This window comes from Melanostigma gelatinosum (genome assembly GCF_949748355.1).
Source record: "Melanostigma gelatinosum genome assembly, chromosome: 14".
NCBI classification, from domain to species: Eukaryota; Metazoa; Chordata; class Actinopteri; order Perciformes; family Zoarcidae; genus Melanostigma; species Melanostigma gelatinosum.
Genome location: NC_136647.1, coordinates 8,640,821 through 8,656,160, shown reverse-complemented (window position 1 = coordinate 8,656,160; position 15,340 = coordinate 8,640,821). Strand labels below are relative to the sequence as shown.

Here is a 15,340-nt window from a genome sequence, read left to right as displayed (position 1 = left end):
ATTTAAAGAGTTGTAGTTATAGACGCTTCGACATGGAGATGATCCGTCGCACATTTAAATGCAACATCGTGTACTGAACACTCTTCTTATTCCATGTGGCAGAAATGATAAGAGGGACTATAAAGCAATGTCTGCTTGTTTACTAATGCAAGAAATTCATCTGCAACTTCAACAGATAATTCTGACATGTTTGCACACCGTACATAAACTGTAGCATTCATTGCGTAGAAGCATCTCAAATAGGATTATCCACAGACAGTGTGTGTGTGGCTTTAGACAACATCTGACATCTATCCATCTTCACTGATTCTTGTTGTTACATCTGACAATTAGGTATGAAATACAAAGAAAGACAAATACGAGATCAGACACTAAATATTAATGTTTTCACTAAATATCTGTATTGAGCGATGGATCGTCCTTTTCAAGGAGCTTGCACACAGTAGACCAACATCTCAGCCTTTCAAAGATTTAGTTTTTCTACAGCAGTGGCAACCCTGCAGTGAGTAGATGGTGTAGTGTCACACATTGTCCCCACGCATCCCTGTAACCTCAAACCTGAAGCAGGAAAGATGCTCATTGACAAAAAAAAAATGATACAAAACATAAAATACGCTGAATATATATTCAATCCAAAATGGTCAGTCAGCACAATGAACTGCAACAAGATGTGGAGGGAGGAAGACATTTTCTTCATCTAGTAATTCATTATCCGTGGTGACTTGAAATAACTTTAAAGTATGAACAGAAATGTAAAATGCAGATCATTGAAGTAATTCTCCAATCTTTTCTCTCCAGAAGCACAAGTCTTGTGGTCTTACCATCTTACATTGCGGAACACATTATGCGACAGTGACTTTACACGTTTGGATCTAATACCAACAAAAAACCGCCGGGAACCAACTGTCCTCCTCGCCCACCTGCCCCCTCCCCCGTCTTCTCCTTCTGTATTTAAGCTGCTGCTCATTCATGCTTCAGTGTCCTTTTTTTTCGTCCTTTCATGGTGTCTTTTGTCATACGATCTGTACGTTTTGTCGTGACTCTTTGGAACGCGTGGCAGATCAGAGAGGTGGGGAATGTTATCCACTGAGCGAAGTAGTGGAGTGGTTGCCATTTTGTGATTGTACCTTGTCCTAATGAGCACTGGAAGCAGGAAACCCGTAGTAGAGGTTCATATCGTTTGCCAACATTCCTTCCACACCTGATTCCTGTACAGAGGTTATCTGCTTAGTCAGGCATTTCTCATGTAGCGTCCCTCGCTGTGTGAGTGTGTACGTTTGTGTGTGTGTTAGGGAGGCTACCTCAATCTGCACTAGAAGACGCCTCACTCGTGTTGTCCACTTTGAGGTGCAGGGTAGCTGCTTAGTCATATTGCACCTCCATGTACAGCAACTGTACAGAAGATGAAGGGGGGGGGGATGTTAGACAGGAGGATGCAACAGAATCCACGCATGTAAAACAAAACTATACACTGTAACTCATCTTCAAATAGGTTAAGATTGTTAGGATATGTATGTAAATATGATGGGAACTGCCCCCCTCCCCATTTTTTTTCAGAATTATGTAACTTAAAATGACAATATTCAGGTTGCTCTATGGTATGTATCAATATATGTTTTTCACCCTGAAAAATCTAAAAAAAAAAAAAAAGGAGAAAAACCGAACACGCACGCCGTCTCTGCACTCCTGGATCCGGCTCTCCTGTCTGGACTTCATCGGAGAAACTCCTTCATCTGGACAGAGAGCAGACGAATGCAGCACTCTGTGTGCGGGCCCACACAGTCTGTCCAGAGTACCACTGCTGAGTGTTAGTACACGTATGTGTGTGTACGGTAGGTGTGGGCGGCCCGACGGTAAGCTCCGCCGGGCCCCTGGGACGTCGGGGCCCCCCCCCCCCTCATGTACAGGTCTGAACTATGAGCACAAAGGTGAATTTCGGGACAAGAGACACTGCTGACGTGCCCCCTTTTCTGTGGTTGCTCCTGTACATTCCTTTCTTCTGAATGTGTAAACCTGTACATGTGGCGTGAAAATTCCTCTATTAATGTGTATCAAGAGAATGGAACAAAGACAAAAAACGTTACTTTTTAAATTATTATCATTATTACTGCTCTTATTATTGTCCAGCTTTGTAAAACTGCTGATCCATCCGGCATACCTCAGCAGGCCTTTACCCCCCCCCCCCCCTCTTTGAAAAAGGACAAATGAGTGACGGGGAAATGAGGTTTTGGATAAACTATTTTTAATTGTGGTTGAAGCAATAGACTTTTTGAACTTTGAATTGTGCATGGCTGTGTCTTGAGTGTAAAAAACTAAATATTGCAGTTTGGGAACTGGACTGAAATAAAAAGAGGACGAAAACCAGAGTTGTGTTGATGCTACTGTGATTCTGAGGTTGGACTTCTTTCAATCATTTATGCCATTCAGTGTTTTGCATTTTTTTTTAATCATCATGAGAATAAAACATGATATAAACTGATTGCAGAAAGGAGCATTACAGAAATAGATGATACATCATCATGTCTTGTACGAGTCTTTATGCATAAAGGTGAACAGAGACAAAATTATACTTGTGTATGTTAAGACTTGAATGACATATTACTGCCATATCACTCACAGTATCTATAGTGTAACATAAAGGAATGATATCTTTGAGCGCAACTTACAAAACGTCAATCTAAAAATACTTCACAAGTTACACAATGATTTAAAAAGTAAAAAGAGAATTTAAAAGATTAAACATCTGGATAAAAATGACAGGAATTTTCACTCTGTCGCAAACTGTCAACTTTGCAAACAAGTCACTAACGTGCAAATTACAGTGTAAAATCAGGCGCAAGCATGGACATCAAACAGCACAAAGCGAGTTAAACCGCAACTGTTGTGCTTCGATGATGACACGTGCCAAGTAAGTTTCACAAGATGTTAACAAAATGATTTGGGCCTCGCTCAGGTCAGTGATGAGATCACATAGCGGTCAGCTGAGTGGCCGTGACAATCCGCACACTGATGTTACCGGGCATCTCGTCAGCCATCTGCCGTCCTCGCTTCCTCAGCTGAAGCCTCTGAGGCTCGGAGGTGTCCTTCACCGACCCGGGCAGCACCACTTGGCCCATGAACTCGTCCTTCACTCCGTTGCTGTTCCACACCTGACGAAGACCAGTCGAGTATCAAATGTATGATTTACCGTCGGATATCACAGAAGGACAACAGATCATCTGCAGGGCTTTGACGGAGTGGTTGGTGACTCTGATTTGATTATGTTGAGCGATAACGTCATCAGGCAGAGATCATGTCCTGTGCTTTCAATTACTGCTGATTACAAGCTGCCATTACATGTCAGTTGATCAATGTCAGCTTTTGTTGTTTATGGACTCAGTCAGTTCATTTTCTCATTATTATTAGTTATTGTCAGCACCGGACAATTATTCGAAAATAAAATAAATATAAATAAACTGAGGTTTTCTTATTAGTCTATATTCAATTTTGAATTTATTTTTTCATGAAAGATTTTCCACACCATTGAAACTAATACTGTTGAGCAAATAATATCCAAGCACTAGTTTTATTAAAAAGGGGAGTTTGTTTGCTTAGCAATGTAAAAATGACAAACAAGACCTGCAAAAGCACATTGCATCTTATTTTCCAATATGAAAACACTCAAATCTGACTTTAACAAGTACATTAAGGGCTGCTTAACAACTTACTTACTTGGTTGGTAGGTGTAATATAATATATATATATACTCCAACACTTTGCTCCCAAAACCATTTAAAAACATATCAGATCATTGAATAATGCCTCGTCTTTGAGCTTAAAACAAGCTTTTTTTTCTGAGTCTGAAGTTTTCGAGATACATGGTTTCCACAGGACAGTGACCCACAATGCCTTTCTACCGTCACTGAGATTAATTACAGTCATCAGGATGAGAGGGATGCCATCTTACCTCCACAGTTATGGGCTTTCTGAGCTTCTTCCTGTAGAAAATGCCGCTGGTTGTAAACTCTGGTTGCAGGGTGTCCAACTTGACGGTGGATCGTACTGACTGGCCCTCACAGGATATAATGACGTACGGGTCTGCACCTGCATGAGAAAATGTAAAGATCTATTTCAGCAAACCATATTGGTGGGCTGATCACACTTATTAGTAGATTTCAGGTAAAAGTCTGGCTTGTGTGAAGTCCTCTAACCTCCTGTACGGTCCTGGTTCTGCAGCTCCTCAGCTCCGTGGACGTAGACGTGAGTCACAGCTTGTGGGTATCCAAGGAATGAACTCCAGCATTTTACCATCGGCTTATCGGCCGTCAGATCCCTGCAAGAGTAGAGGAGAATTTAAGGACCAGGAGAGGAGGAGAGTACCTATATCTCGGAATTCTCATCTAGAACTTTTTAATGCAGCAAAAAAAGAATCGAAAATAAAATAATTAAAATTCCAGGACATACATAAATATATGTATATGGATATACATAGACGTACACACACACACACACACACACAACTGAATTGACTGGAGCGGTGCCATTGACACCGATAACCAATCCAGCTATCTTGGTCAGTATCGGCCAGAAATCTGTGCATCCCTAGATCCAATATGATTTGGTGTTAAAGTCTGCCAACAAGAACGTCAGCAACAAAACCTGGCAAAACAAAATCCTTGGCCAAGAAAAGCAGTGGGATTGGAATGCTATTTGCAAGGGATTAATGTGAACATAATTTTAAAGTCTCTATTCTCCAAAACAGTCACTTTTGAGTGCTTTCTTTGGATGAAAAACTCCATTCGTCTCTGAATTGAACAGTGAAAGAACAGCTGTGTTCAGGCTCAGTGTCTCTTAAGACCTGATAATTGTGAGTGAAATGTTCCATTTCTGTCTGACAACATAAAACACAGCCATGCTGCTGATTTACAACTCGACACCGTGGCTGTTTCGACACCATATCGCCACCACAGACGTACCTGCAGCCCGAGTCCACATCGGTGAAAACTCGGATCATGTAGTCCCCCAGCGTGTAAGGCTTGAAGGTGGTGGGGATGACGACGTAGCGGCCCCGTTGGAGCGTGCATCTCAAGAACACCGTCCGAGCGTTGATGTAGGCGGACGTCTCCACACACGGCTGGGTCAGGATGTCGTGCATCCGATACTTCCTGTTCAGTTCCACCTGGAAAAGGAAAAGCATTTAAAAAAACAACAATAAAAACAATCACTGAACAGATCACTTCCTGTACTCATCAGATATAAAGTCGTGATTTTAACAATGAGTGTTGCATTTCATCTACATGTGCACTCAAGTATCCTGGTTGTGATTGTGTTTTTGCAGTATTCAGGAAAGGTGTTTTATTATCTTATCCTGGTTTTGAGAAACCAGGATGAGATATTTCAACAGAAATCACACTTCACTGTGGCTTGAAGCACCTTATTCAGGTTTTAGAACGTTTTTTGGCTCAGATGGAGAGAAATTAAGATACAACTGAGGATCGGATATTTTATTTTTGGTGGTTAAATGGTGTAAACAGTATTTGAAGGAGTGATAATAAAATGTGTGCTGCCTCCACAGATTATTCTGCCTCCTGGTGGTAGAAAAATACATTTAAAAAAAAACGTGTGTAGTCTATGGACAGAGTAATATAATTCTTGCACTGGTAAGATAAACTGTGTGTCAATTAGGCAAAAAATAAAACGGTTTATTCTGCATATTCTTCTTATTTGAGTAGTTAACAGCCAGCCATAGTTTGACATAATTGTCATGGTACTCATCCAGGCTTTCACCAAGTTGCCCTCAGATGTCCACTGTTACATTTTTATTAAAATGTGTATTCTGGTTCATAACCGTCAGTCTGATAAAAGAAACACCAGACTGAAAGTCCTTCTTCAGCCACCGATAACCTTCTCAAACAGGGAAACACAAAGTGTTGTGGGTGACAACATAAAAAGCAGAGAATGTGGACGCTGTGTCTGGAGTCCGTCAGATGGAGGAGGAGGATACATCACTGGTGTGATGACCATAGATGACCAGGGTTGAATTCAGGTTCAGGCTCACAGCAGTGCAACAGGCCGTACGCACACAGCTTGCTTTCTTAGTCACATGCTGCTTGTGACACTATTGCTGTCCAGAACTGCCCCTTTGGCAACACTACTGTCAGAGTGATAAGAGCGTGTAGTGTGTGTGTGTGTGTGTGTGAGAGAATTTAGCCAGGTCTCTTCACAAGTATTACGGGAAATGTGATGTCAGTTTCACTGCATATGGTTGCATTACCTCATTTGAACGTGATAATCTAATCCCAGTAAGTAGGATCAAATCTAGTTTGGCAAGCTTTACATTTGCATGAAAGGACAGCATTGACTTTGCAGTTCAACACTTAGTTAAGTTCTACTGGAACACATTACTGAGTTTTATTTGTCCCTATAAAAGTTCTGGACATAATTATCTCTATTGTAGAATTCTACATTTCATGTCGAGGTTTTGGTTCCACGTACAGTATATTGTAATCCAGAAAGAATCGCTTTTCTTTTTAAAATCTGGACCAACCACCGAATATGCCCATGATGCATGAGATTTCAGAAAATGGCCGCTGTACAGGCGACTGAACTCTTTGCACTTTACTGGGAGTTTAGAAGGAATTGTCACTGTGTTTGGTTCCCCTCTGTTGTTCATATTGAAACAATTAACTGAAGTACGTGCATTTGTTGCGTTTAATCAGGTGTGATTTAGGCTCTTGTTGAAATGGTCTGTTTTGGTTACGATAAACCTATAAAGTCATGTCTGCCTGTCATTACAATCGCATAACCGTTTGCTCAACAAATGAGTAGAAAAGTCAAATGATGCCAAATTCTTTGACCAAAACCAAACTCTGACAAAACTTTTCCCCCTTAAATAAACTGACCTTTGACTCACGTCTGCGTCCCACACGAACACCATTTCCTCTGTAATAAACTCACTCACAAATCCTTGAACTCTTTCAATGTTATATACCCCTGATTTATGATGACATAGATCAGTTATCAAACATTCACTCACAGATGAATAAAGTATGGTGGAAGTATTACCTTGAGGATACTGAAGCCAATGACTAGATTTTCTCCTTGACCATATTTTCTGTGGCTCTTCATGTCTTTCTGTTGCAAAGAAATCAGAACCTCGTCGGCCTCCTTTGTAACATCAAACAAGTACTGCAAAAGAAGAAGCGGTTGAATATTAGGTACAATAAATGTGTACATGAACACAGGTGATGTGAGGACTCCATTCAGAGCCTGCAGTACCTGCGGGTTCTGCAGGTACGTCAGCTTGTGGTTCGCGCAGCCACCGCAGCGGTTTAAGAGCGGCTCAGCGTTTTTGGTCCAGCTCCCAAAGTGAATAACCTCGTTCCAATTCTTATGGACAGTGATCAGAGAGGTATTGATGAGACGGCAAACATCTGCATTTGTAAAGAACTTGCACCAGTCTGTGAATTCCATCCTGTCAAAATGAAGACAAAATGTATTTTTACACTCTGAAAGAGGAGATCAACCCAACAGGTTGACCGTTGTGATTAAAGGAACTTACAAATCGCTCACCAAAACTCCCCATCGTCCTCTACTGTGATGCCAAGATTGCCCCTCTCCAGATCACCAACCTTAGACCATTCCTCAGAGCTGACAAACAGCAAGCAAAGCAATTGAAGATGATAAATGCACTTATGAATTACTACTAGATTACGTTTTAGATCCACCTTTTGAGTCTTAAAACAGCTTTTTCACAAAGAATTGGTCCTCAAGTCCGGTTACATTAGATCTCAAATATGACAACATCTCACAACAGAAGAGAAGGTTGACCATTATCAACTTCCCTGCCGGCCCTCCATACGCACCGTCCTTGTTTTCAACAGAATATAGCAAATTACCATCTTAAATCATTATACACGACCCTTGTGAGCAGAGTGCATGGTCTGCACAGCCCTCACTTCCTGCTCTTCCTCTGGTTAGAACTACAACAGTCTAGAAGAAATGGACTTAAAGCACTCCTCACCTGTCACTCCAGGCTCCTTTCCACTCCGTCTTGCCCCAGGGGTTCCTCATGCGGATCAGAGGAATGGTTTCGTTCTTGAAGTAGGCCAGCAGTCCGTGACCCATGCGGACTTTCTTCACTGCAGTTACAGAGTATGCATGGCCTTTCACCAGGCCGTTTGACATTCGGGCTTCAATCTCATGAGGATCTGCCTGATGAAATTAAAAAGACAACTGGTCAGTATCTCTGAAGTATAGAGACAAAGAAGCAAACATGCAGGAGGAGCACAGACCGTAATTGAACAGCTTATCATTCCTCCACGGTCGTAGGCCTTTAGCAGATCCTCAAACAGCCGGTCTTGTTTTTCCTGGTCCTTATAGTAAGCATCTTTCTCCAAGTCGATGGCTTCCGCCACAGCTCCACTGAAATCCACCACAGCATCTCCGGTGTTTCCCCCCACCAAGGCCTCATAGGAGCCAGTAAGCCTGGATGCAAAAGGTGCAAGGTAAACCCAAGTTAAGTAAGAAGTTTGATGTGTAACAGAAACATGAAAATATATGCAGTTTAACACAATATATATAAAAGAAATCAGGGCCAGTTGCATAAAATGTGTTAAAGACTAATTTGGGCCTGAGAGTGGTCTTAGATTGTCAGGTTAGAAAAGTCTAATTGATTAAACCTGCCCTTTCTGTTGCATAAATATTAAGACAGATTTAATGTGAGGTAGGTGAGTAAGCCACCTCTCCCCCTGGCTAACACTGACGTGAGAGCGTTGTTGCTATTGCAACAATTTGTTTACGTTAGCTTGTTAGCTAACGCCAACTGACCTAACGTTAACTCTTTCAACTGTTTAACGCTATCCATTAAGCTGGCAAACTTTTAACTATTAGCTTAACTATTTTGACTGTTAACCCATTACTTTTAACTCATTTTTAACTAACTAACCTATTTTATTTCAACTGCTAACATTAACGTTACTTTTAGCTCACTATTTCTATTGTTTATCCAACTTTCTTGGATTCTTGTACCCTATTCTTGAATCATTTATGAATATCCTAAACAGTTCTAACGACAGTTGAATTTATGCATTTGAGCTTTTATTCTTTTCCTGTGCTTTGTGTGGTGGCGCTGTTGCATCTGCCATTTGTTCTCTTCGGTGAAGTGTAATTTGACCCATAATGCAAAGCGCGAGAGTTTTATACAAGTCACTCATAGGGACGTTTATGCTACAGTCGATGAGTTTATGCAACATATCCATGGAAGTCTTGCTACCAGGTCCGAGTTATGTTTTAGACAAAGTCTAGGTCTATGGTCACGCAACTGGCCCCTGTAGGTTGAAGTGTACTGACTTGGCGTAGGCCTTCTCCACCAGAGCACTCCAGAATTCGTTGTTGTCTTTTGAGTGACAGTAGATGAGTTCACCGTTGACTGTCGGCAGCTGGTCGTCCACCACCACATCCACCCACTCTCCAAACACCCAGAACTGAAAGTGAAAGATTCCAGCATAGTTCTCCGGGTGTTTTGGATCCCACTCCTGTGTCGTGTGGTCAGGAATTACCTGGAAACGCACACAAACACAATGCAACAAGTGTGATTAATGAGTCATTTCCAGTGTGTTTTGCAGCTCAGTTACTGTAAGTGCCACTTGGTCCTTGACTTAAATAAAAGCAAAACAGGAAACGTGGGGAAAAAAAAAAAAAACATGCAGTGATCAGTTCAGCCAGCCACGGTTCAAACCAGGGACACCCTGCTCAGGGCATTTCTGCGTAACCAATCAAGTCACCCCTCTTCGTAAACTTTTAAAATGACTTATTAATAGATAGGATCAAAATATGCGACATTGCTGACTGTTGCGCTTCCATTGGTTCCTCTTCCATAATTGTCATTAACTATTTATTTTTGTTGGTGTAAACATCATTCTCCATCCTGCTCCAAGATGTTGTGTTTTTTTCACTTCCGCTGCCTTTGGGTGTTTTCCTGCCAGTTTGGATAGTCTGCCCTGCCCTGATTAGTTTCACCTGTCCCCCATTCGTCCTGCAGTCGCCTCTCCTCCTGCTCACCTGTTCTCACTTCCACAGTCAGTCATCATCTACTAGCCTCGTTCAGCTTTTTACATATCTTTTGTCCCAGTCCTTCATTGTCTACACCCTGCTTGATGTTCCAGGTTTTAGTTCACCATTTCCTGCCTGCCTTCTGTTTAATTTGGACTTTATTTATTTCGTCAATAAATCCTGCTGCGGTCCAACCCGACATCTCAATTTAAGAGTAAAAGTAATACGATTATGTTAAAAAACATATAGATATAATAGGGCTGACCTATTGTGATTTAGATTATATAATCTACCAGCAAAAACAAATGTGTCGTACAAGTCGTTTTGGTTTTACTGAGCTGCCAGCTGGTTACATCAATTTGAACCCAACACATTTACCTCAGTGCTGCTGTACCTGCAGTTTACTCCTCGGAGCTACAGTACACAAGCCTTATTAAAATTTGGTCACCAACATTAAAGACGCCAGCCCTTTGGCTCACATGTCCACAATCAAATGAACTCACCTTCTTCCAGAGGTCTGGCTTCAAAGCCAGGCAGGAGCAGGCTGCAACGAACCAACAGTTTCCCACAACTCCCTGGTTCAGGTCATGGGAGCTGATGCCCTTCACAAACAGATGGGGATCACTGCTTATCTCCTATAACCGAAAAGCGAAGATGGACGTTACACACTTATTCAGCATTCTGGTACAGTAAAATATGACCATATTCATATGTAGCAATAATTGCATTGCCTGATGTTCCACTACCACCTGGGCCACTCACCCCTGGACGTTTCCACACCACATAACCAGGAGGTGGTTTCTTGTAGTACAGCGATGTATTTGTGGCTGGGAACTCTGGATCCTCAAATAGCTTCTTGTCTTTGATACAGTTGCTCTTCAGCTCAGAGTAGTGCTGGTTTTTGTACGGGACAGCAGAGGAGAACATGGTCCCGAGGATGAGGCTTCACAGCTGCAGAATGATGACAGACACCAGACGTTGTCAGACTTTATATGGAGTTTATCGATAGGGAGGATCTCCCTCGAACTTTTGACTCATTTCTTGAGGCAAAGCCAGCCTTTACTCCTTCATTATTCTCAGATCAACAGCTGCCTGCTGTGTGACCCAGAGTCTCTCAAGAGAGACTCGTAGTTGAGACAGTTCTTGTCAGTACAGATATAAGATGTTATTTATAGCATTTTAGAAAAACAAAATATCTTCAATAAAATGGTAAATCAATAGACCACAGATGGGAAGCGACATTTCTAAAAGGTATCTCACTAAAGCTAACATTTGTTGTAAGCTTGGTGTGTTGCAATTGTCTGACAAAAGGAATTCACAAATTTCATTAAAATTTGACTTTCTTTGATCCATTAAGACGGACAGGAAATTAAAAATAAGTACAATTCCTTCCCACATTAACAGGCAACAAAAGGCTGCCAGTGTGTGTGTGATTGGCAGTTTGTTGATCTGTTTTGACCTAAACTGTGCAGTGTTGTAAAGAACAAGAACGTGTTTAAGGCTGGATTTTTCCTCAAAAAAACATCTTACGGTAATTTATGACACACAACACAGCTGTATTCTCTGGAGAATTATGATATTTTAACTCTTGATTTGTTTGTCTCGTTACACTGACTACATGCCAAAATAATCATTTTGTTTGCCAAGTGCAACACATTAAAGCATACTGAAGTTAATTTACTGGAAGCAGCAAGAGAATGACAGGAAGCGTGGTCTTCACAAGAAGACCCAAAACAATATAAAAGATATTTCAGAAGTCAAACCAATTAGTAGTAAAAATAATTAATTAACCAGATCTGACAGGCAGAGAGAAATTAAATGTCTGGAACTGAAACAGCACAAAATCTAAAATTAGGTGATAATACCTTGGATGTAAATATGAAAAAAATACGAGATGTAATCTGGAAAACAAGAAGACGAAGAAACAGCAAATATCCACTGTACCGCTCAGACAGCAGCCTGAAACGCGTTCCTTCCTGCGCCACAAGAAAGAAGTTTCCAAATGCTTCACCTGCCCGTATCGCCCTCCCACGCACAAGAGGCCTACCTGTGCACCACATGCACATAGTAAGAGCCACACCCAGGCTGTTTCTTCAACTCACCTTTGGATTTTATTACCTTACCTGTGATTGTTTAACGTGACATTAGGACGAAGGAGTGGGATACCTTCAAGGCGTAGTCAGCATATGTTTTGGACTGAGAAAATGAATCATTCAGTGGCTCTGGGTGTACAGGTAAACAAGGTTGCGAGTCTGTTATCAGTTTGAGAGTTCCTGGCTAAAGTGGTCAGGCAGGTTCTTTTTGTTTCGTTATTTGCTCTTCTTTCGTGGATTGTAAGTGAAACAAAAGCTCTGTAAAACATTACATCGACAACATTCGTTTACAGTATTTGGTCTGATATTCTGTGTTTGGTAATTGTAATGTGTGTAAAGGCGACAGACAGCAGGTCACATTCCATTCGGTGCGGGCACTCTATGGTGATATTTGGGGCAATTGTTTTAAAGTCTTAAGTCTTTTTCAGAGCTGTCCCAGCAAGAAAAAAACACACATCAAATCAGATAAGACACCAGATATAATCTGCCTGCAGCCATGTTCAAATAGTCCACATTTTAAAGAAGAGTTTGTACTGACTTGTACCTGAGAAAACGTCTTCGTAAAGTATCAAATGCACACAGAAGTGTAAAACACCCCTTGTGGACTCATCAGCACTTAGTAACATAAAGGTATCACTCACCTGTGGTGAGCTGTCTTTTCCTTGCAGTGATAAGCTCAAACACATTCAACGTCCTCTTGTCCTGTTCGATGTATTCACATCAACCAAACATTTCTGTGACAAGAAACAACAGATTTTTCTTCGAACCAAATCCAGTTTCTTCAGTATCAGCTTCAGGCTACGAGGGCTTCCCCAAACACGTCCGTTCGCACACAAACACAGCCTGAAAACCGGTCTGACGAGGACCTGTCTGCAGCAGGAGGTGTTATGCTGATTGCAAGGAGGGAGGGAAGGAGTCTGAAATTGGACACCTTCTCACTCCCCCCCACCCAATAACTCATAGGTGAAACAAGCTTACACTTGTCCTTTGTAATATTACGATAGCAGATGTTATGCAAAACACTTTACAATGTAAAGATGAAGTGGAGTACTCAGGAAAACAATGGAAGCCCTATCTGGTATCTTGCACCTTTTAATGTTAAGGAGCACACAAGGCGCTTTGACTCCTTCAGACAGACAAAGCTCGTCTGGAAAATTCTCAGAAACTCAGATCTGAAGAAGAATGTGAGTTGGGGAGCCAACAGCAACGAGGTCAATCCATCTAAGTAGACAGGAAGAAGAAGAAACCGAAGAAAATCACGAAATTAAAGTTAATCATTTGGATCAACTGTGATGTGAGAGAGGACCACTGGGAAGTTTCAGATGTGATCACAAGTTCATGAGAAAAGGCTCGTTTGAGAGAGGGAAAGAAAAAAGATCTCGTCACGAAGTGTTTGGCATGAACCTATTTAAATAGAAGACAATCAGTGAGGCCTTTCACGGTGCACATTACACTGTACATGACTGTAGTTATAGAAGTGTGGTCTGATAGTGACACTAGGTCAAGGGTCAATGGGTCTCTTCCTTGTGGCAAAGTATAAATTCACAGAAAATGTGAAGCCCCTATCTTTTGGGCAAATTATTTACATTATTCGAAATATTTTTAAAACGTCTTTCAATATTCGAATGGCCAATTAAATACAGCGTATGTTAATTGCATCCCTTTTTATTTATATAGCACAATATCACAAACCTGCAGGGAGCATGTGATTGGCTGAAAGCTGAGTCAGTGGTACCTGGTGACAACAATACCTTTATAATGACACACTGAGATTATGAAATAGAAAATAGCGTTACGAAAACATAAAATAAATAAAAGTGCCATTGAAATAATATCATAATTCAATAAAAACATTGTTTTAAAGCTGTTAAAAATGAAATGTTTATGTTTAGTTGTTTCATAATATGCTGCTTTAGATAGTTTTACACAACTGATTGATGTGGTATTTCATAATGGTGTACATATTTGGTCATTTAGACCTATTGGCCCACTCAGCTGAGGATGATGATGATGATGATGATGTCGGTCAGTTGGTCTGTTCTGCCAAACGATTTGTTCCAGAGAAAAATATCTCATCTATACTTGCCAAATGTTTATGAAATTCTACGTGCACATTAGAAACATCAAAATGCAATGTGCAGATGTTTATGACATTTACCGAGTATATTCATGCTCCCTTGAGGATAATAAATTTCATTTTTGGACACTCCCATGAGCTCTCTTTCAGGCCAAAAATATACTTAAAATATGTCATAAACTGATAAGCACACTGAAATAAAACTTTCACAGAGACTTTAACCTCGTGTCCTTTCCTCTAGCGCAGGGGTGTCAAACATACGGCCCGCGGGCCGGACCCGGCCCACCACGTCATTTTATGTGGCCCACGAATCCGCCAGCAATTACAAAAATTTAAAGTTAGATGTGAAAATAAAAATATCCCCATGGTCGAAATTATGAGATAGAAAGTCGAAGTGATGAGATGGCATGTTGTCTGTGTGCCGACATTAAAACTATCACAACAGGTGGACAGGAGATGCAACAGCCCTTAAAGAGGATTTCCAACAAGTTTCTCAACATGCGTACTTCTCTGTACTGAAACGTCATCAGTCTCAGCCCAAGTACTGTTCCAATTCAAAGTTCACATCGAGCCAAGCACGGCCCTAATGCCCGGATGTGGCTCGCTCTGCCCATTTTACCCGGGATGCATCGGAGGTGACTTGTCTGTACTTGGGACAGCCAAATATCCCAGAATGCATTTTGCACCAGCAACAGGAAACAATGGCGGAGGAGAAATCACACAACTGGAAGTACGTGTTGTGGAAGTCACAGATATCCCGGGAAACTAAACTAACTATGTTAGGAGTACCGTAGTTACATTTACACCGTCTTACATTTACAACCGGCCCTTTGAGGGCGACCGTGATGCTGATGTGGCCCCAGAGTGAAAATGAGTTTGACACCCCTGCTCTAGCGTCACCCTGAGGACGAACTGTACACTTTCAACTCCACCGCTACGGCTCAGCAAATTGCACAATTATTGTGTCACTGTGTGGTACATTCTGTCCACTGTTTTGTTAATGTGGGATGTCAGGACCATCACAGCCCCTTGGCTGTAGCAGAGATGCATACGTTTAATTTCGCTGTTAGAAAAGCAGCAGCTGACCGCTTTCTGCTTGTACTCCAGCAGAGATCTGTCCCACACCATAATTAAACTA

The 15,340-nt window shown here is 41.4% G+C and overlaps 1 protein-coding gene across 1 annotated transcript; it reads right to left on the bottom strand.

The window, feature by feature from the left end:
* Window positions 1-2,483: 2,483 nt before the first annotated feature.
* Window positions 2,484-12,958, bottom strand: LOC306788147 (calpain-5-like). Its single transcript, XM_079283535.1, has 13 exons — window positions 12,767-12,958; window positions 10,795-10,983; window positions 10,536-10,667; window positions 9,331-9,539; window positions 8,274-8,466; window positions 8,003-8,193; window positions 7,552-7,629; window positions 7,258-7,453; window positions 7,045-7,167; window positions 4,956-5,158; window positions 4,191-4,312; window positions 3,947-4,083; window positions 2,484-3,149 (listed from the first exon to the last, which is right to left on the bottom strand). Exons 2-13 carry the CDS (start codon window positions 10,957-10,959, stop codon window positions 2,967-2,969), a joined length of 1,932 nt encoding a protein of 643 aa, XP_079139661.1. The 5' UTR covers window positions 10,960-10,983; window positions 12,767-12,958; the 3' UTR covers window positions 2,484-2,966.
* Window positions 12,959-15,340: the final 2,382 nt, after the last annotated feature.